Source organism: Maniola hyperantus, chromosome 28, assembly GCF_902806685.2.
Source record: "Maniola hyperantus chromosome 28, iAphHyp1.2, whole genome shotgun sequence".
In the NCBI taxonomy this organism is placed as follows: domain Eukaryota; kingdom Metazoa; phylum Arthropoda; class Insecta; order Lepidoptera; family Nymphalidae; genus Maniola; species Maniola hyperantus.
The window spans coordinates 3,731,021-3,750,235 of record NC_048563.1 but is presented as its reverse complement, the minus strand read 5'-3'; the positions used below and the strand labels follow the sequence as shown (position 1 = coordinate 3,750,235).

The window sequence follows — 19,215 nt, the reverse complement described above, 5'->3', positions numbered from 1 at the left end:
CCTCTCCAATTAAGCGTCAGGCTTGTGCTAGGAGTAGGTACGACAATAGTGCAACGGGCGGGGTTTGAACCGTCGACCTTTCGGTTTTCAGTCCACTCCTATACCGGTTGAGCTATTGAGGATAATTTATACAAGGAAACAAGTTATGCCTACTGCTGAGATAGATCAAACATCTTGCAGCATTCAGACGGACACTTGTAAGGAATCATGTGAAAATAAATCGTCGCAAACGGCACTTCACCTTTCAACAGACAGTCCAAGAAAGAGGAAACTAGCACTTGAACATCGAGAAGCAAGAAAACGTAAAACGTATGATTTAGAATTTAGAATTTAGATAGTGTAAGTGTGTAGATTCCGTTTTTCCTCTGTGACTCCGGCTTGTTCCAAGTCGAGGTGATTTTTTTGCACTTACTTAATAATCTTACGATTAAAACGTAAAATTTTTGTCCTGCCACCATGGTGTCTTGTGCAATGAGTGAATGTGACGTTACAGGAAATTATAACCCGCATAAATACACGTTTCACAGGTAATTACTGACTGATGATTTCAAGCTTATTTCGTGGTTTACGACATAGGTATTTTAACTATAAAACACACATAACTCCGAAAAGTTAGAGGTGCGTGCCCGGGAATCGAACCCCCGACCTCCGATTGGAAGGCGGACGTTCTTAACACTAGGCTATCACAGCTTGTTGAAACATTCATGCTTACGCATTTATATTCTTGACAATGTGATATACCTACATACAGGTTACCTATCAATCGCTTATTTCGTACTAGCTGCACCAAGTCATTTCATTAATAAATAATTTGTTATCTAGCTTTAGCTTTGTTGGTATTTGTGTATTTGAAATGTTTTTGATTTTTTAAAATTATAAGATACTTTTTACTCCTATGATTTCGCCAGTAAGACTATCGATAATACAATGCTAAAGTAAAGACAACTCTATTTCACGCACACATTTAGAGCCCTCGCCCACGGCGACTTTTTGTAGCGATGCTGTCGCGCGTTTACTAAACGCACGCCAGCATCACTACTAACGCGTGTTAGTCGCATTTGCAACGTGCTACTGCATCGCGACTGTATCGATGCAAACGCGCGACTTTGTCGGATGACATCGGGGGAAGAACGGAGGGAGGGTGGCGCGTGAATAGAGAACCGAGCATCAGTGCAACATTTTTTCTCGTTTGCATCGACACAGAAGCGTGACAATATCGCGTTTGCATCGCGACTGAATCTGAGACCGTGGGCGAGGGCACACAGCTAGCGACCGCTTCGCGACTGTATCGATGCGGACGCGCGACAGCATCGCTACTGTATCGCTACAAAAAGTCGCCGTGGGCGAGGGCTCTAAGAGCCCTCGCCCACGGCGACTTTTTGTAGCGATGCTGTCGCGCGTTTACTAAACGCACGCCAGCATCACTACTAACGCGTGTTAGTCGCATCTGCAACGTGCTACTGCATCGCGACTGTATCGATGCAAACGCGCGACTATGTCGGATGACATCGGGGGAAGAACGGAGGGAGGGTGGCGCGTGAATAGAGAACCGAGCATCAGTGCAACATTTTTTCTTAAGAGCCCTCGCCCAAGGCGACTTTTTGTAGCGATGCTGTCGCGCGTTTACTAAACGCACGCCAGCATCACTACTAACGCGTGTTAGTCGCATCTGCAACGTGCTACTGCATCGCGACTGTATCGATGCAAACGCGCGACTTTGTCGGGGGAAGAACGGAGGGAGGGTGGCGCGTGAATAGAGAACCGAGCATCAGTGCAACATTTTTTCTCGTTTGCATCGACACAGAAGCGTGACAATATCGCATTTGCATCGCGACTGAATCTGAGACCGTGGGCGAGGGCACACAGCTAGCGACCGCTTCGCGACTGTATCGATGCGGACGCGCGACAGCATCGCTACTGTATCGCTACAAAAAGTCGCCGTGGGCGAGGGCTCTTACGTTTAATTTTTTGTAACACCGTTAATCTGTCACTGGTACTGATTCTGAGCACAATCTAATTTTAGAGTATTCACATCCTCTTCTTACTAATGTAATATGAAAAGGACAGACGCAGTTTGACAGTTTTAAATTTAATTTGTAGATGGCACAACCCGTGGTATTAGCGCGCAGTCGCGAGCCTACTGTTTAAATTTGTAGCGTGCACTAAAATTTTGAGTCTTTAAATGTAAAGTTTGTTCTGTTCCTCTTTTAGCATTGTTAAAAATAAAAGAATGCAGATACTCTAAATTCAGTTTAGAGAAAGACAACGGAATCGGTGCCATTGTTGGTCTTGTACATTCTAAGCCTATGAGTGTGACAATGGGGCTAGTGTAACAGTACCTAGCAAAAATTAGCTTAATTTCGACAGATTCCTTTAGCTGCTATCTACCGAACAGCATAGGAACTTTTACGTCATGGTACAGTTTTATCACTGCACGGTAGTCTTGACTGTTTCATAGATACATTAAGCCATTTTGGAGACCCGGTGAAATGGATTCTGCCCACCAAATGTTTCGTTGGTGATATTTTTAAATATTCTATGTTTAAGTACCTCCTTAATAAAGGGTTTTAACATATTATAATACTTAATACAAATTTAAACATATGCCTTGAATATGCCATCTACCGATCAGCGTAAGAACTTTAACGTCATAGTACAGTTCTATTATGGGCCATGCCACAATAGCCTGGGCCCTGGACTGCTTTATCGACCTACGCCATTTTGAAATTGTGATACACACGGAAAGTTTTGTTGGTGTTATTTTTAATTTATGTGTTTAGTAGTTTATTTAAGTAAATAAAAGGTGAGTGTCAGGGAATAATATAATAACTGAAAGCGTTAAAACTTGGTGTGGCCTTAAAATCCATATTTTTTTTAAATATCGGACCAGTTACACTTGCCTCACTTGTTTAAAATATTTAAGTGTAGGTCGATACCAAGGTATACCATACCATAAGGCGGAGCGCCCACTTCAAACTTTTTGTATGTTCAATAATGGGGCCAATAATTTTGCTGACTATTATCATAGATTTTTTGACCGACTTTATGTAGGACTCATTTTAAACGCACAGTTTCAATATTGCATTTTGTAGGTATGTTTAATTTTTTGCCGACAATAAATCTGTCACCGGTTGTCGGACGTAGGTGGAGTTGCCTTAGTCTGATCAATTTTTAAAAGAGACAATAGCGCTGAAGTTGTAGCACTAGCAATAAAACTTGCAGAAGTTACATATGGCAAGTGTCTTGCACTGTACACTTGCAGCAAGTTATCTTCTGCAAGTTTGGTTTAACTAATAAAACTTGCAGAAATGGACAAACTAGGTTTGCAAGTTTTATTGCTAGCATTTAGGCCCACGTTCGACAAATCGGTGACCGATTTTTTTTTTGTCGGCAACTCATCGAAGTGAACAGTCACTGGCAGCAAGCGAGCTGTAGGTTAGTGGTCAGAGCGTCGGGTGCGATCCCAGGAGACGCGGGTTCAATTCCTGCCGGTCCGCAATTTTTGATATGTATTTAAAATTATTTAGAAATGTCCTTGAAGTGTAGGTAAAACACTATAAAAATTATAAAAATATAGTAAAGGTAGTTTTGTTTTAGATGGTGCGGAACTATAAAAGAAAAACCACAGATAAATATAAACGCGAAACACTCTTGGAAGCTGTGAAAGCTGTACAAGAGCGCCGTATGACACCATATAAGGCTGCCCTAGTGTTTGGCGTACCACGTCCAACAATACTATCCCGTGTCAAAGGGGAACGCGGCTTAAGATCTGTTGGTCGGGGGAAACCACCAGTGTTCACGCCAGATTTAGAAAAAAAAATAGTATCTATGCTCATTGATAAGGAAACCACCGGCCATTGTTTGAGTCAACGTGAAGCTAGAAATCTAGTGGGGCAATTCGCACGTGACAATCATATCGCGACTCCCTTCAAAGATGGGATACCGGGTCAGGATTGGATCACCCGTTTTAAAGAGAGAAACAATCTATCCATAAAGATGCCTCAAGCCGTCGACGCAACGAATCCGTGTCGTGTAAATGAGTTTTTTTCTTAATTATATTGAGATGCTTTTTTGAAGTGAAAACTTCTTTATACCCTGTGGCATTAAAAAGAGACATAATCTGTCTGTTCGCCTGCGACAGAATGAGATAGAATACATTATAATATAGTGTTTCCTATTATCTCGGTTTCCTCTTTATGCGGTGCTTCTCCACTCTTAGTTCTAAGCGTTGTGTATACTTCACGATCACTTCAACAATAGGCACAGTTACCCCGTCTCGCGCTTCCCGGGGGCTTTCAAAGTGGAGATTGAATTCGGCGCTATATGTCAAAAACCTAAGATAAAGAAATCACCGGCCATTGTTTAACTCAACGTGAAGCTAGTGGGGCAATTCGCACGTGACAATCATATCGAAAATCCCTTCAAAGATGGAAACTCCCTTTAAAGAGAGAAACAATCTATCCATAAAGATGCCTCAAGCCGTCGACGCAACGAATCCGTGTCGCGTAAATGAGTTTTTTCTTATATTGAGATGGTTTTTTTGAAGTGAAAACTTCTTTATACCCTGTGGCATTAAAAAGAGACATAATCTGTCTGTTCGCCTGCGACAGAATGAGATAGAATACATAATATCACAGCGTTGAAATATACAGTCCAATTACGAATAGTACTTTGGGGTGGGTTGCGGAGCGCGGCCGGCGCGGCCCGCTGCCGGCTGCACACAGATTCGCGTAGTCTGTGTGATTGATGGACGTGGGTTTACGTGAGCGTGGTTTTAAATGTTTTAAGTGTCGTTTAGTAAGTTCTATCATAAAATGGTGCATTACTGTTCTGTCTACGGATGCTATACGAATTCTAAACAGAACAAAGGTCTAAAATTTCACCGATTTCCCCGCGATGCGAGGTACGTTTATCAGTTTTTGTTATACCTACATACCTAGCAACGTCTATGACGAACTGGCAACGTCTCCTTATTATTATTTTATAACCTTATAACTTAACTAGCTTATGCTCGCGACTTCGCGTGGACTACACAAATTTAAAAGCCCTATTTCACCCCCTTTGGGGTTGAATTTTCAAAAATCCTTTCTTAGCGGATGTCTACGTCATAATAGCTATCTGCATGCGAAATTTCAGCCCGATCCGTCCAGTAGTTTGAGCTGTGCGTTGATAGATCAGTCAGTCATTCAGTCAGTCAGTCAGTCACCTTTTCATTTTATATGTTTAGACTAGCTGATGCGTGCGATTTCGTTCGCGTTGATACAGGTTTTTTAAAAATCCCGTGGGAACTCATTAATTTTTTGGGCATAAAAAGTAGCCTATGTGTTATACATCTATCTGCATTCTAAATTTCAGCCAAATCCGTCCAGCAGTTTTTGCGTGAAAGAGTAACAAAAATACACACATACGCACATACATACACACAAACTTTCGCCTTTATAATATTAATGTGATGTGGTGTGATATTTGAAATCCAAGATGGCCGCTGCGTCAATATGACATTTTCACATTATGGGTGTCGTTTTCAAGGTTATCGGGGTGGCTGAGAACGAATATGATATTATTTTTGAAATCCAAGATGGCCGCTGCGTCAATATGACGTTTTCACATTATGGGTGTCGTTTTCAAGGTTATCGGGGTGGCTGAGAACGAATATGATATTATTATTTTTGAAATCCAAGATGGCCGCTGCGTCAATATGACGTTTTCACATTATGGGTGTCGTTTTTAAGGTTATCGGGGTGGCTGAGAAGGAATATGATATTATTTTTGAAATCCAAGATGGCCGCTGCGTCAATATGGCGTTTTCACATTATGGGTGTGGTTTTTAAGGTTATCGGGGTGGCTGAGAAGGAATATTATATTATTTTTGAAATCCAAGATGGTCGCTGCGTCAATATGACATTTTCACATTATGGGTGTCGTTTTCAAGGATATCGGGGTGGCTGAGAACGAATATGATATTATTTTTGAAATCCAAGATGGCCGCTGCGTCAATATTGCATTTTCACATTATGGGTGTCGTTTTCAAGGTTATCGGGGTGGCTGAGAACGATTATGATATTATTTTTGAAATACAAGATTTCCGCTGCGTCAATATGACGTTTTCACATTATGGGTGTCATTTTCAAGGTTATCGGGGTGGCTGAGAACGAATATGATATTATTTTTCAAATCCAAGATGGCCGCTGCGTCAGTATGACATTTTCACATTATGGGTGTCGTTTTCAAGGTTATCGGGGTGGCTGAGAACGATTATGATATTATTTTTGAAATTCAAGATTTCCGCTGCGTCAATATGACGTTTTCACATTATGGGTGTCATTTTCAAGGTTATCGGGGTGGCTGAGAACGAATATGATATTATTTTTCAAATCCAAGATGGCCGTTGCGTCAATATGACGTTTTCACATTATGGGTGTCGTTTTCAAGGATATTTTTATTTCTAGGTATCAATTCTGGATAAATGCATGTCAAAGACCCGACTTGAGAAATAAAAACATAGAAGAATTATATAACAGTTACGTATGTGGATTACACTTTGCAGAATGGATGTATATGAAACAGAAATTGAAAAGCGCTGCTGCTCCCATTTTAAACTTACCTTCACAGGCGGCTCGTCCTAAGGTGCGCTGGTGCAGTGCACCCCCACAAAAATTACATAAAAATGTGTTTTTAATCAATATAATATATAACCTATTTCTACTTAGTTGGTTATCGTGGTTGGGTATCGTATTTTACTTATCTAGGTACCTTATATACTAGAAATAATAATTAACTACAGATATCTAAACTTGTGCTTGTACTGACTACCTACAGCTGAGTAGGAGCGCTAGCGATTTCGCTCCTATGAAATAGATCTCCATACAAACAACAGTACTGAACTCTGAAGGCACTTTTAATTATTTAAAATATGTGCGTTATTTGAGTTGTCTATTGTTAAAATGAAACAATATTATGTGCTTTTTAATAACCAAAACTGTGAAAAGAGTTTAAAGAAGCGTTTCGAACTAAAGGCTAAGGGACCACCATGGTCCGCAATGCAATTGTTTCCCGTGCCCCATGACTTGTGCAACTTGTGTTTGCATCTGCCGCCGCCAGCACGCGGGGGTGGTGGTGTCAGTACCTACCTATGGACTGAAACAGGTGTCGATGATTTAGGCTTTTAGCGCATCTATCAATAAAAGTAAAAAAGCGACCTAGCTCAGTAAGTATTTATAGTAGGCAAGACATTTTCTATTTTTTATTCAGTGAACACCCATGAAAAATTTTCACGAGCCGCCTCTGCTTACCTTCTGCTTCTATTCACTCCAAAAGTACACAAACGGAAGCACCGAAAATAGTCATTTAAAAAGATGTACATAACAGAGGCGTTCAAAAACAAGTAGATACTACATCAGTTGGAATATCTGTAGAGGCATCCACTAATGATCAATCATCACAGACGCAAAAGAAATTAACATACCATACACCAAGGAAAAGGAAACTTCGGCAACAAATGGCAAGCTGCTTAAAAAAGTTAAAATTTGCAGAAGATACAACACTAACCCAACAGCAATTCTTAAAAGGATGCGATCAATTCTTATCCCAGAATTTCAGTAACATTGTCAAAACACAGGTCAATTTAAAATGTCACTCAAAAAATAATAGATATACCAAAGAATTTAAAATATTCAGTCTGAACATTTATTACTCCAGTCCACAGGCCTACAAATTTTTGTTAAAAACCTTATGTTTGCCCTCTAAAAGTACTTTAGATACCATGGCCATACCAGTAGATAGTAAAATCAGTGACTTTATATGGAAAGTTTTGTCTGACGCTATTAAACACTTGTCGCCCTTTGAAAAAGAATGTACATTGTGTATGGACGAAATGAGCTTAAAGTGTTCACTTTTTATGACACAAAGAGGGATAAAATAATAGGTCTACATGAAATTGATGACATTCAAAGCCCATATGCAGCTAGCTATGCCTTTACAATTATGTTAAGAGGAATATTAAGCAATTGGAAACAAGTAATCGGCTACGCTTTCATTACAAGTAGTAAAATCGACGAAGCATTGGAGAAGTGGATAATTAATACTATTAAACAATTGTTTGCATTGGGCTTTAAAGTAAGGTAAGCCATTGTCTCCGATCAGGGGTCAGATTTCATTAAGTTTTCAATATCATTGGGAGTATCAAAAGTACACCCTTATTTTGAAATAGATGGAAAAAAAGATTATTACATATTTGACGTCCCTCATCTGATAAAATGCGTTAGGAACAATTTGATGACCTACGATTCCGAGTTTAATGAGAAAATCGCTAAATGGGACGATATTTATAAATGTTATCAGTTAGATAGAGAAAAAGATTATCGGTGTGCTCCCAAATTAACCGAATCCCACATAATATCACCAATCAGTTTACAAAACAAAAAGTGCGCCTTGCAACACAAGTTCTTAGCAATAGCAGCAGTGGAAACTTATACTAAAGCAGGTGATTTGAATCCATGTAATGGCACTGTTGAACTTATTGATACCATGGATAAACTATTTGATTTGTTAAATTCTGGCAATCTCTATTCCCCAAAGCCTTACAACAAGCCATTCCGGGCTTCCGAAGAGCAGCAAAATTTGTTGCTTAAAGCTCAAAATTGGCTAGATAGTCTTATTGTGAGACATAAAAATACTGGCAAAGACGTTACAAATTCAATTAAATTCATCCGTGCATTTTCTATTACAATGAACGCTATTGTCCAGTTATATGACGATTTAAAAAAGGAGTCGACTACGTTCGCGTTGATACAGGTTTTTTAAAAATCCCGTGGGAACTCATTAATTTTTTGGGCATAAAAAGTAGCCTATGTGTTATACATCTATCTGCATTCTAAATTTCAGCCAAATCCGTCTAGCAGTTTTTGCGTGAAAGAGTAACAAAAATACACACATACGCACATACATACACACAAACTTTCGCCTTTATAATATTAATGTGATGTGGTGTGATATTTGAAATCCAAGATGGCCGCTGCGTCAATATGACATTTTCACATTATGGGTGTCGTTTTTAAGGTTATCGGGGTGGCTGAGAACGAATATGACATTATATTTGAAATCCAAGATGGCCGCTGCGTTAATATGACGTTTTCACATTATGGGTGTCGTTTTCAAGGATATTTTTATTTCTAGGTATCAATTCTGGATAAATGCATGTCAAAGACCCGACTTGAGAAATAAAAACATAGAAGAATTATATAACACGCACGTATGTGGATTACACTTTGCAGAATGGATGTATATGAAACAGAAATTGAAAAGCGCTGCTGTTCCCATTTTAAACTTACCTTCACAGGCGGCTCGTCCAAAGGTGCGCTGGTGCAGTGCACCCCCACAAAAATTACATAAAAATGTGTTTTTAATCAATATAATATAAATTACCTATTTCTACTTAGTTGGTTATCGTATCAATTATCGTAACATTATTTTAATATTCTTTAAAAAAAAAACCGAGAAAGAAATCACACGTTAACGTTCACATAAAATGTAATTTTTTCGAGGGTTTTTTACATGGGGATCCTTCTTGAATTGATATTTCAAGTACAAGTAACGATTTTATCTTCAACTTCAAATTCAACTCCTCAACCCTGAATCAGCCGTGCACATCACTCCCAAACTATGGAGACTTACTCCCAAACTATGGAGAGTTACTCCCAAACTATGGAGAGTTATTCCCAAACTATGGAGAGTTACTCCCAAACTATGGAGAGTTACTCCCAAACTATGGAGAGTTACTCCCAAACGATGGAGAGTTACTCTCAAACTATGGAGAGTTCGGAAGTGTGGCTGGTTGAAACACTATTGTAGGTACCAAGCAAAGACTCTCGAACGAGAGTTATATTTGTATATTTTAGTTTTTAGTATAGTTTCATAGTGTAAAATAGTGTTTTACATGTTTTATTAATATGTTAAGCTTACGAAGAACTGTTAAGTTAAAAAAAATCTACTAAACTGAACCCAAAAGTCTGATTAATTAAGTGCATAGGATTTCTTTTTTTTTTTATTCAGATATAAGTTAGCCCTTGACTGCAATCTCACTTGGTGGTAAGTGATGATGCAGTCTAAGATGATAGCGGGCTAACCTGGAAGGGGTATGGCAGTTTTTATTAAACCCATACCCCTTTGGTTTCTACACGGCATCGTACCGGAACGCTAAATCGCTTGGCGGCACGGCTTTGCCGGTAGGGTGGTAACTAGCCACGGCCGAAGCCTCCCACCAGACCAGACCAGAAATTTAGAAATTATAAAATTCCAAACCCCTGCCAGGAATCGAACCCGGGACCTCCCACTATTAAGACCACAGCGCTCACCACTGCGCTAGGGAGGTCGTCAAATTGGATTGTGTATTATAAGCATTACAGGGTATACAAAGCCAATTAAGATAAATCGTTGATGGGGGCCCTACACCTACCTACTAGTCTGATAAAAGCCATTGCCAAACTTAAACTAAGTAGGTTACCGCAAAGAATAATTTACCAGACTGAATAGAGTGTAACTCAAAATATGATGTGATAATATTATGTACCTACCTACCTGAACATTATGCTAAACTAGAACTAGATATTACATATTTTTATTGCGTTAATAGATGTTCTATCAATTAACATGGTTTTCTTGTATATATAATATATATATATCAAAAAAATATATATATGTATTGTTAAGTAAAAAACTAGTCAACCATCCCCGGTCTTTCCTACTTAAATAGATACAATATTTAATTATTTTACCGGATTGTGCATAAAAGGCACAATAGCTTTTGATTTATCGTGCATAATATCAAAAAATTACGACCGTAATAAGGATAGGCCAAATAGGATTACAATTTTGTTTAACAGATTACTTAGAAATAGTTACTAATTATAACAGTACGTTTGAAGAGACCAAATAGTTTAAGCAAGCTTTACAATATGAAATATGTCAATTAATTAGTAAAAATACCTAGTAGGTGATTCACAACATATGCATGTGTGTGTGTATGTGTGTGTGTGTGTGTGTGTCTGTGTGTGGGAGAGAGAAAGAGAGTGCGTGTGAGAGTATGCGTGAGTGCGTGCTTGTGTGTTATGATATGCGAATTTATGTACTATTATAGATACATATAAAGTTTTTTTTTAAATGTAGGTATTTAATGGTATCTTTCTGTCATCCTCAGTTGGTGTTCAACCAAGCAGTCGGAGATGAGCAGCCGTCCACGTCCGCAGGCGAGGAGTTGCAGTACCAGGCTTCCAGGTACTCCATGCTCAGCGGAAACGATGGAAACCAGGTACGCCAAATGTTATTTTCTGAAGTAGCTAATTATCGTCATGATCAATAACGGACTTTCATACAAACTTTCATCCCCTATTTAACCCCCTTGGCAGTAGAATTTTCAAAAATCGTGAAATATGTATTTTTTATTCTTGAATGCCTAAAATACCAATTTTCATTGATGTAACTTTAAAAATGATAAACTTTCATATAAACTTCCATCCCCTATTTACCAGTGGCGTGCACAGTGTTTGAAGCCATGGTAGGCATTAGTTAGGTAGGCTGTATACTGGCAGGTCATAATGTAAAATATGCATTGAGCGATTACAACTGGGGTAAGCAGTGCATTTATGCCTCTATAACCTGCACGCCACTGTGTTCAACCCATCCCCGGCTCACTACAGAGCACGGGTCTCCTCTCAGAGTGAGAAGGGTTTGGCCATAGTCTACCGAGCACCACCACCAAAAAAAAACGCGAAAAAATATATAGAATACCTATAATTTTTTAAAAGTTTACGATTATAATGCAAATAAAACATCTGACTGATGCTAGAGGTCAACGAACGTTGCGTAAGTAGGCCACTCGGTTATGGTTCTGACCCTCCCCCCAATCAATTCCTGGCTACGGTCATGCTTAGTACGTTTTTCTAATATAAATAATTATTCCATTTCCAGAGCGCACTAGAAGAGATTATAATAAAGGAAGAAATCACCGATGAAGAGAGGTACCAGTGTCGTCTCTGCCTGAGCGTCGGCAGGAAAATGCAGGAGTTGGGCGAATACGCGCCCTTATATAGGAAGCTGCTGTTTGAGAACAACTACCAGGTGAGTGAGACAGAGATACTATTATTAATAGGGTTAGAAAGGGAGAGAAATAACGGATGAAGAGAGGAACCAGTGCCGTCTCTGCCTGAGCGTCGGCAGAAGAATGCAGGAGTTTTTTTGTGTGTGTTGTTTCGGATTGACTATGCTGTGTAGGTCCTACAGGCCGCTACAGCGTCACCGGGGAGGGTGGCGAGCGCGAAGCTCCGCCTGGGGGAGCCCTAGGGCTCGAAGAAATAATTTGAGAGGTCGGGAGGCAACGTCCTCCCTAAGGGCCACCACGGCTTAATTGCTGCTTGACGTCGGCAGAAGAATGCAATAGTTGGGCAAATACACGCCATTATATTATAGGAAACTGCTGTTTCAGAATAACTTAACAACGTACAACAATCATCATCATCATCATCATTGCATGCCTTCTTCGAAACGAAGTTTAGAGGTCATCATGCGAAAAGCTTCTCTATTTAAAGCCGCCTCTTAACTTTGGGTAACTAAGCCCTGTCCACCCCCTTATATCGTCCAACCATTTGCGTCCTATACATAAGGTCTGTACGCAGTTGAGCTGCTCTGTGCGTCGCTGCAGTCCGACTGCAGGGCGCGTCACTTCAGGCCGCTCACGGTACCTACCGCAATACAACTGCAGTACGCGGCAGCTCACGTCACTTGCGCGCAGTGTTTCCATGTACACGGTAATTACCGTAGATGCACCGTAATTCAGCCCTAATCTACCGTCAAGGTAATATGGCCATTACCTTGACCGTGTCACCGTAATACAAAATCACGTAAAAAATTCATAATATACTGCGTAATACGAGTACGAATCTCAGTCACCTAAGCATATTTCGTAATAGCAACATTTCTCTTGCTCTCGGTTTAAGCATCAAATCTCAGCAATCTATTTTCGTCCTTATTCAAGCAATTAGGAAGGTGTAAAATGTAAAACTAATGAGATTTAACAAAATATTAATATGAATAAATCCGTATATGAAAAAGATATTGCTATGCTAGGAGAGTCAGATTCAGCATAATATTAATAGTTGATTAAAAAGCAAATTCGTGACGTTTTTTCTTTTAAAAATGACACGGTAATTTACACGGTATTCTTTTAGCTAATGCACCGTAATTTAATCTAGAAACACCGTAATTTTAACCCTTGAACACGGTAATTCTCAATTTACATATGGAAACACTGCTTGCGCGTCACTTCTATGCCTGATCGCGTACGAGCAACAACGTCGCAAGATGAGCGACATTGAAGAGGCAAAGGGTGGAAGCCGACATCCTAGGGGTTGGGAATTTTGAGGATATACTTCTAAGAATCCGTCATGTGCCAAAAATTATAACTACGTTATTTATTTTGAGGTCTATCACGCCTGTACATTAAATATGCGCCGCTGGGTATGTCGCACTAGCGTCGCTGCACCGCGCGTCGCTTCGCTGCGCTTCACAATATTCTCCCAGCCGCGACGCGCGGCAACGCGCGGTGAAGCGCTGTGCAGCGCCGCTCTAGTGCGATATGCGCCATACAAAATGATAGAAATAATATTTTGACGCTTTGTGCCGCGCCCTGCAGTGACGCGCAGCGGAGTTTAGGTGCGTACAGACCTTTATACGCGATTGTTTTTGTTTCAGAACACCACCATACCAAGCTTCATGTACCAAATGTTGGCGTGTTGGGAATGCCACGCCGAGCTGCGCAAAGTCAAACGTTTTCAGGACAAAGTGCGACGAGCTAACAACGCGTTCGAGACTAGTCAGGTACATAATCAGTACATTACTGTCCAGTTTGGAAACAAGGCAATTACGGTCAAGTAATATTGGATACAGCTGTGATAGTCTAGTGGTTAGGATTAGGACGTCCGCCTTCTAATCGGAGGTCGGGGGTTCGAGCCCGGGCACGCACCTCTAACTTTTCGGAGTTATGTGTATTTTAAGTAATTAAATATCACTTGGTTTAACGGTGAAGGAAAACATCGTGAGGAAACCTGCATGCCTGAGAGTTCTCCATAATGTTCTCAATGGTGTGTGAAGTCTACCAATCCGCACATGGCCAGCGTGGTAGACTATGGCCAAACCCTTTTAACTCTGAGAGGAGACCTGTGCTCTGCAGTGAGCCGGCGATGGGTTGATCATGATGATGAATATTGGAAGGACGAGGCAAAGCCGAGGACTTCTGAAGTGATTTTAAAAAGACGAAGCGCTAGCAGAGTCGTTTTAAACTAAACGATGGGACCTTTGAAAGTAGTTTTGATAACTGCAAAGTGTCGCTACTAGATGGCATTAACGGTCGCTTCAGTACTGAGTGAACATACATATCACAAATTTCGTCACTGGCAAGCGAGCCGTAGCTTAGTGGTCAGAGCGTCGGGCGCGATCCCAGGAGACGCGGGTTCGATTCCTGCCGGTCCGCAATTTTTGATATGTATTTAAAATTATTTAGAAAGTGTAGGTAAAACACTATAAAAATTATAAAATATGAATACGGAACCTGAACTTATGCGTGTTCTGATACACCATTAATTTTTTTCCAGAATCAAAAATGCGAGAACCTATCCAATCTATCTACAATATTAATAGGCGAATACAAGAACTCGCAGCCTGGAGGAACTGACCAACCGAGCAGCGTGGAAGACTGCGCTCAGGGCATCAAGGAGGAAGCCGTTGAGGTGGAAGTGGAGGAAACCGCCTTACCTGACCCTCTAGAAGTTAGCCAAGTGAAACCATCTGACCAGGTAACCTTTTTTCTATCCTATTCGATCTACAATATGCAGTGGTCCGACCGCCGACGATGAACGAGAAACGAGTAGGTAGAACTAGTTGGCGATTAGCGGGAAGCGAGTGGTGTAGTTTCGACTAGTAGTAAGCTTGCGGGAGAGGCACGTTGCGTGGGGATCTGCCGCCGACTGGCTGGCGTGACTACGCCAGGGTCCTTGGGTTAGCCCATGGGCCTACGGGCTTTCTCCCTCGATGAGGAAGAGAGAGCTGGAAGCGGTCCTCACGCCGTCGTGGTCCATCCTTGCCGGGTGGAACCCGCTCGTGGGAAGCCCAGCAAGGTCGACGTGTGCGGAGGACACGCTCCGGGGCATCTATGTGGCGCGTGTTTCATCTCTGGCGTCCATGGTAGGCTGGGCGTAGTTTCGATAGTTTTGTCGCCGGGCTATAAGCGAGTGTGCAAGTGCGACAAGCGATCACTCCCACAATTCGCCCGCGGTCGCTCAGTCCTGTGCAAACCTGCGCGCGCGTTACACGTCTTCAAGCGAGCGAGCATCGCTGAGCGAGTTTATTTTTGAAAGCCCGTCGCTCAGCGACAAAACTAGTAAAGCGAGTCGTCGCCGGCAGTGTGAAGAGTCAGAGAGCAACTTTTGATATATGCATCTCTTTCGTTTACACGGGATGTACATTTATTGTGCGCTTCTTGAGAGAGAAAATCGCCGACAGTTAGTCGTTTTCTCGCCGGCGCGCCGGTCGGACCTAGTAGGCGAATATAAAAACTCGCACCCTGGAGGAAGGAACTGACTAACCGAGCAGCGTGGAAAATTGCGCTCAGGGCATAAAGGAGGAAGCTTTCGAGGTGGAAGTGGAGGAAACCGTCTTACCCGACCCTCTAGAAGTTAAGTGAAACCATCTGACCACTTGACCAGGTAACCTCTTTTCTAACAATAGGTTCGTTTCTAATAGCTGGCGATGGGTTGATCATGATGATGATATCTAAAAGGAAAAGCTGCGTGACTGACTGACTGACCGATTGACTCAACCGCACAACTCAAATTACTGGACGGATCGGGCTGAAAGTCATGCAGATAGCTATTAGGACGTAAACATCCGATAAGAAAGGATTTTTGAAAATACAATCACTAAGGGCGTTTGTGCACTCATCCGTATTCGGTTCGTATCCGTGATTCTTCGAAGTGGCCGTCATACAAATACGTGGGGGGGAGGGGGGGGGGGGGGGGGTTGTGTAGTCCACGCGGGCGAAGTCGCGAGTATAACCTAGTAAAACTAGCTAGTTTAAAAAAAATATATATATTTGTATATTTGTTTATGTTTCAGGAATTCGATATTAACTTAGAAATCCAGAAAGAGACAAACCCAAGCGTATCTACAGAAAAGGTAGCGAAACGTACAATTCCAGAGCAGACTCCAAACATACTAAAACGAGCAAAATTGGACCAAACTGTACCAAAGCCTGGACCAAAGCGAGCAAAATTGGACCAAAGTGGCCAAAAACCGGCCCAAGAAGAAGAAAGTGAACCGAAATCTACTCCAGAGTCCGACGCTGATGCGATTTTCGGAAAAGTGAAGATAGAAATAGATGAATTGCAGAAGATATTGCAGGAGAGACGCAATAAGGAATCCTTTAAGAGTATGAAGTTCAAATGTGACTCTTGTGTCCTAGGATTTACGGATCATAATCGGTTGCTGGAGCATAATAAGAATTTTCACGATGAGGTATGGATTTTATTTATAGATACTTCTTTTTTATAGATCTTATTTAGAAGTAAGGGAGGGGGGGAGGGGGGGACGACACACATTTTCCACTTTGGAAGTGTCTCTCGCGCAAATTATTCAGTTTAGAAAAATATGATATTAGAAACCTCAATATCATTTTTGAAGACCTATCCATAGATACCCCACACGTATGGGTTTGATGAAAAAATTTTTTTTGAATTTCAGTTCTAAATATGGGGTACCCCCAAAATTTATTGATTTTTTTTCTATTTTTGTGTAAAAATCTTAATGCGGTTCACAGAATACATCTTCTTACCAAGTTTCATCAGTACAGCTCTTATAGTTTCGGAAAAAAGTGGCTGTGACATACATCCAGACAGACAGACATGATGAATCTATGAGGGTTCCGTTTATTGCCATTTGGCTACGGAACCCTAAAAACGGGTCGAATTAAGAACCACTTTTTTGGAAGTCAGTTAAAAAATTAAATACTTTTTTCTACAGGAGGTCGGCACTTGCGAATGCGACATTTGCGAGCGACGATTCGACGACGAAGACCAACTATCAGCGCACCACCGCAACCATTTCGTCAAGTTCGTCTGCAAACTGTGCAACTTCGAGTGTTACACCAAAACCGGCCGAGCCATCCACTTCAAGAGGCACAAGGGCGCCTTGCAGGGGACCAGTCTCGAGGATTTGTTGAAGTAAGTCAAAATCAAAGTCAAAATACACACGCAATATTATGTAGGTGTGACTCAACGGGACAACAATTCCGAATAAATCCCATTGAGTAACAGTGTTACTCAACCGGACAACATTTCCAAAAAATCCCGTTGAGTCCCAATGTTACTTACGGAGGTGTGACTCAACGGGAATAACCCGCGCGGAGAATAAGTTCAAAGTCGCTAGAAGTCATTGAGAGAGAAAATAAATGTCGATTTTTTTTACAATATCAAACTCAAACTTCGTCTCGTACACGGCTAAAGGCAATGCACGGATTTCCCGACAACCCCGAACCCAGAGCCGTGAGTTAATGAAATAAAAATTCATAACATTATTTAGCAATACATATTTACATATCAAAAGAGTTTTAAAAAGATTTTTTTTATTGTGAATAAAGTCAAGTAGGTACGGTACAATGACAGAATTGGGTATTTGACTACATCAAAAATAAATTCTTTCTCAGTGATTATTAAATAGAGGGTCTTCCAAAATACTTACGTAAAATCCACGTCCTTTGTTGGTTTTAAGTGTAATAACCATTTTAAATTATCGATTAAACTAAAAAAATCACGTCAAATGATTGTGACGTCACACACCGGTATTTCATAGAATCTCGCATACTAAGCGCGCGTTTTGACGTTTGATAAAAAGTTACTGATTTGACTAGTCAAGTACCGTATTGCGACTAGTGGGCGGAACGAACTTATCGCCAAAAGTGGTAGCTAATATATTTTTAGCCGTTTGTACATCCGAACTTTCCGTCTATAGAGGTCTATGGCACAAAGGCGCCTTGCAGGGGGCCTGTCTCGACACTCTCGAGGCTTTGTTGAAGTAAGTCAAAATCAAAATCAAAGTCAAAGTGACCAAAATCGGCCGAGCCATTTACTTCAAGAGGCACAAGGGAGCGCAGGGGGCCAGCGAGTCTAATCGGAGGTCTGAGATTCGATCCCGGGCACGCACCTCTAACTTTTCGGAGTTATGTGCGTTTAATGCCCGGTTTCTGAACTCGTTAGTCATGTTCTCGTTAGCTGTTAATTCAATAAAGTTATGTATAAGATAAACTTCGTTTAACTGTCCATGCGTTTCTGAATACAACAAAAACTATGAAACCGATAACCAGTTCATTTTTCTGTCACTAGATGGGTCTGTTACAGGAAATGAGTTTGAAATGCATATTATTATTTTATTTCGCCATCAACACAGTATGTTTTATTAATAATAGTATTTTTTTCTATTCTATGCTAAAAAAGTGGCTAAACACTGTTTTTGCAAAGTTACGAATAACTTACTATTAAAATACTTTTTAATCTTCAATCCTTCAATCTCCAATCTTTAAGCCTCAATAGCTCAACCGGTATAGGAGTGGACTGAAAACCGAAAGGTCGACGGTTCAAATCCCGCCCGTTGCGCTATTGTCGTACGTACTCCTAGCACAAGCTTGACGCTTAATTGGAGAGGAAAGGGAAATATTAGTCATATTTTAATATGGCTAATATTCTTATTTAAAAAAAAATCTAAAAATACGCAAACCATGAACTACCTACTGACAGACGAAACGTCAAGTAACTTTATGGAATCGATAAACGGCGCATTGGCCAGTTAAGTTTAAACGGAGTTTATCTTGTATTGCGTTGTTCAGAAACGCACTGCCTCGAGTTATCGGACCAAAAGTGCTATTGAATAGATAAACCGTCGATAAAAGTACCTCAGCAACCTGGACATTAAGCAATTAAATATCACTTGCTTTAACGGTGAAGGAAAACATCGTGAGGAAACCTGCATGCCTGAGAGTTCTCCATAATGTTCTCAAAGGTGTGTGAAGTCTACCAATCCGCACATGACCAGCGTCATGACTATGGCCAAAAATCCTTCTCACTCTAAGAGGAGACCCGTGCTTTGTAGTGAGCCGGCGATGGGTTGATCATGATGATG

At 40.9% G+C, this 19,215-nt stretch overlaps 1 protein-coding gene across 13 annotated transcripts in view; it reads left to right on the top strand.

The window, feature by feature from the left end:
* Positions 1-19,215, top strand: part of LOC117995177 (uncharacterized) — a 51,423-nt gene that overhangs the window by 31,296 nt on the left and 912 nt on the right. For 5 of the 13 annotated variants that reach the window (XM_069508489.1, XM_069508490.1, XM_069508491.1 and 2 more), the window contains 7 exons: positions 3,598-4,032; positions 11,195-11,305; positions 11,965-12,114; positions 13,744-13,869; positions 14,643-14,843; positions 16,162-16,560; positions 17,065-17,264. In XM_069508489.1, the coding sequence (XP_069364590.1) occupies positions 3,598-4,032; positions 11,195-11,305; positions 11,965-12,114; positions 13,744-13,869; positions 14,643-14,843; positions 16,162-16,560; positions 17,065-17,264 (1,622 nt within the window). Of the gene's footprint in view, positions 1-91; positions 310-2,727; positions 2,804-3,597; positions 4,033-6,449; positions 6,628-9,174; positions 9,353-11,194; positions 11,306-11,964; positions 12,115-13,743; positions 13,870-14,642; positions 14,844-16,161; positions 16,561-17,064; positions 17,265-19,215 lie in introns of those variants that run through there. The other 8 variants (XM_069508492.1, XM_069508495.1, XM_069508498.1 and 5 more) reach the window with 5 other exon arrangements.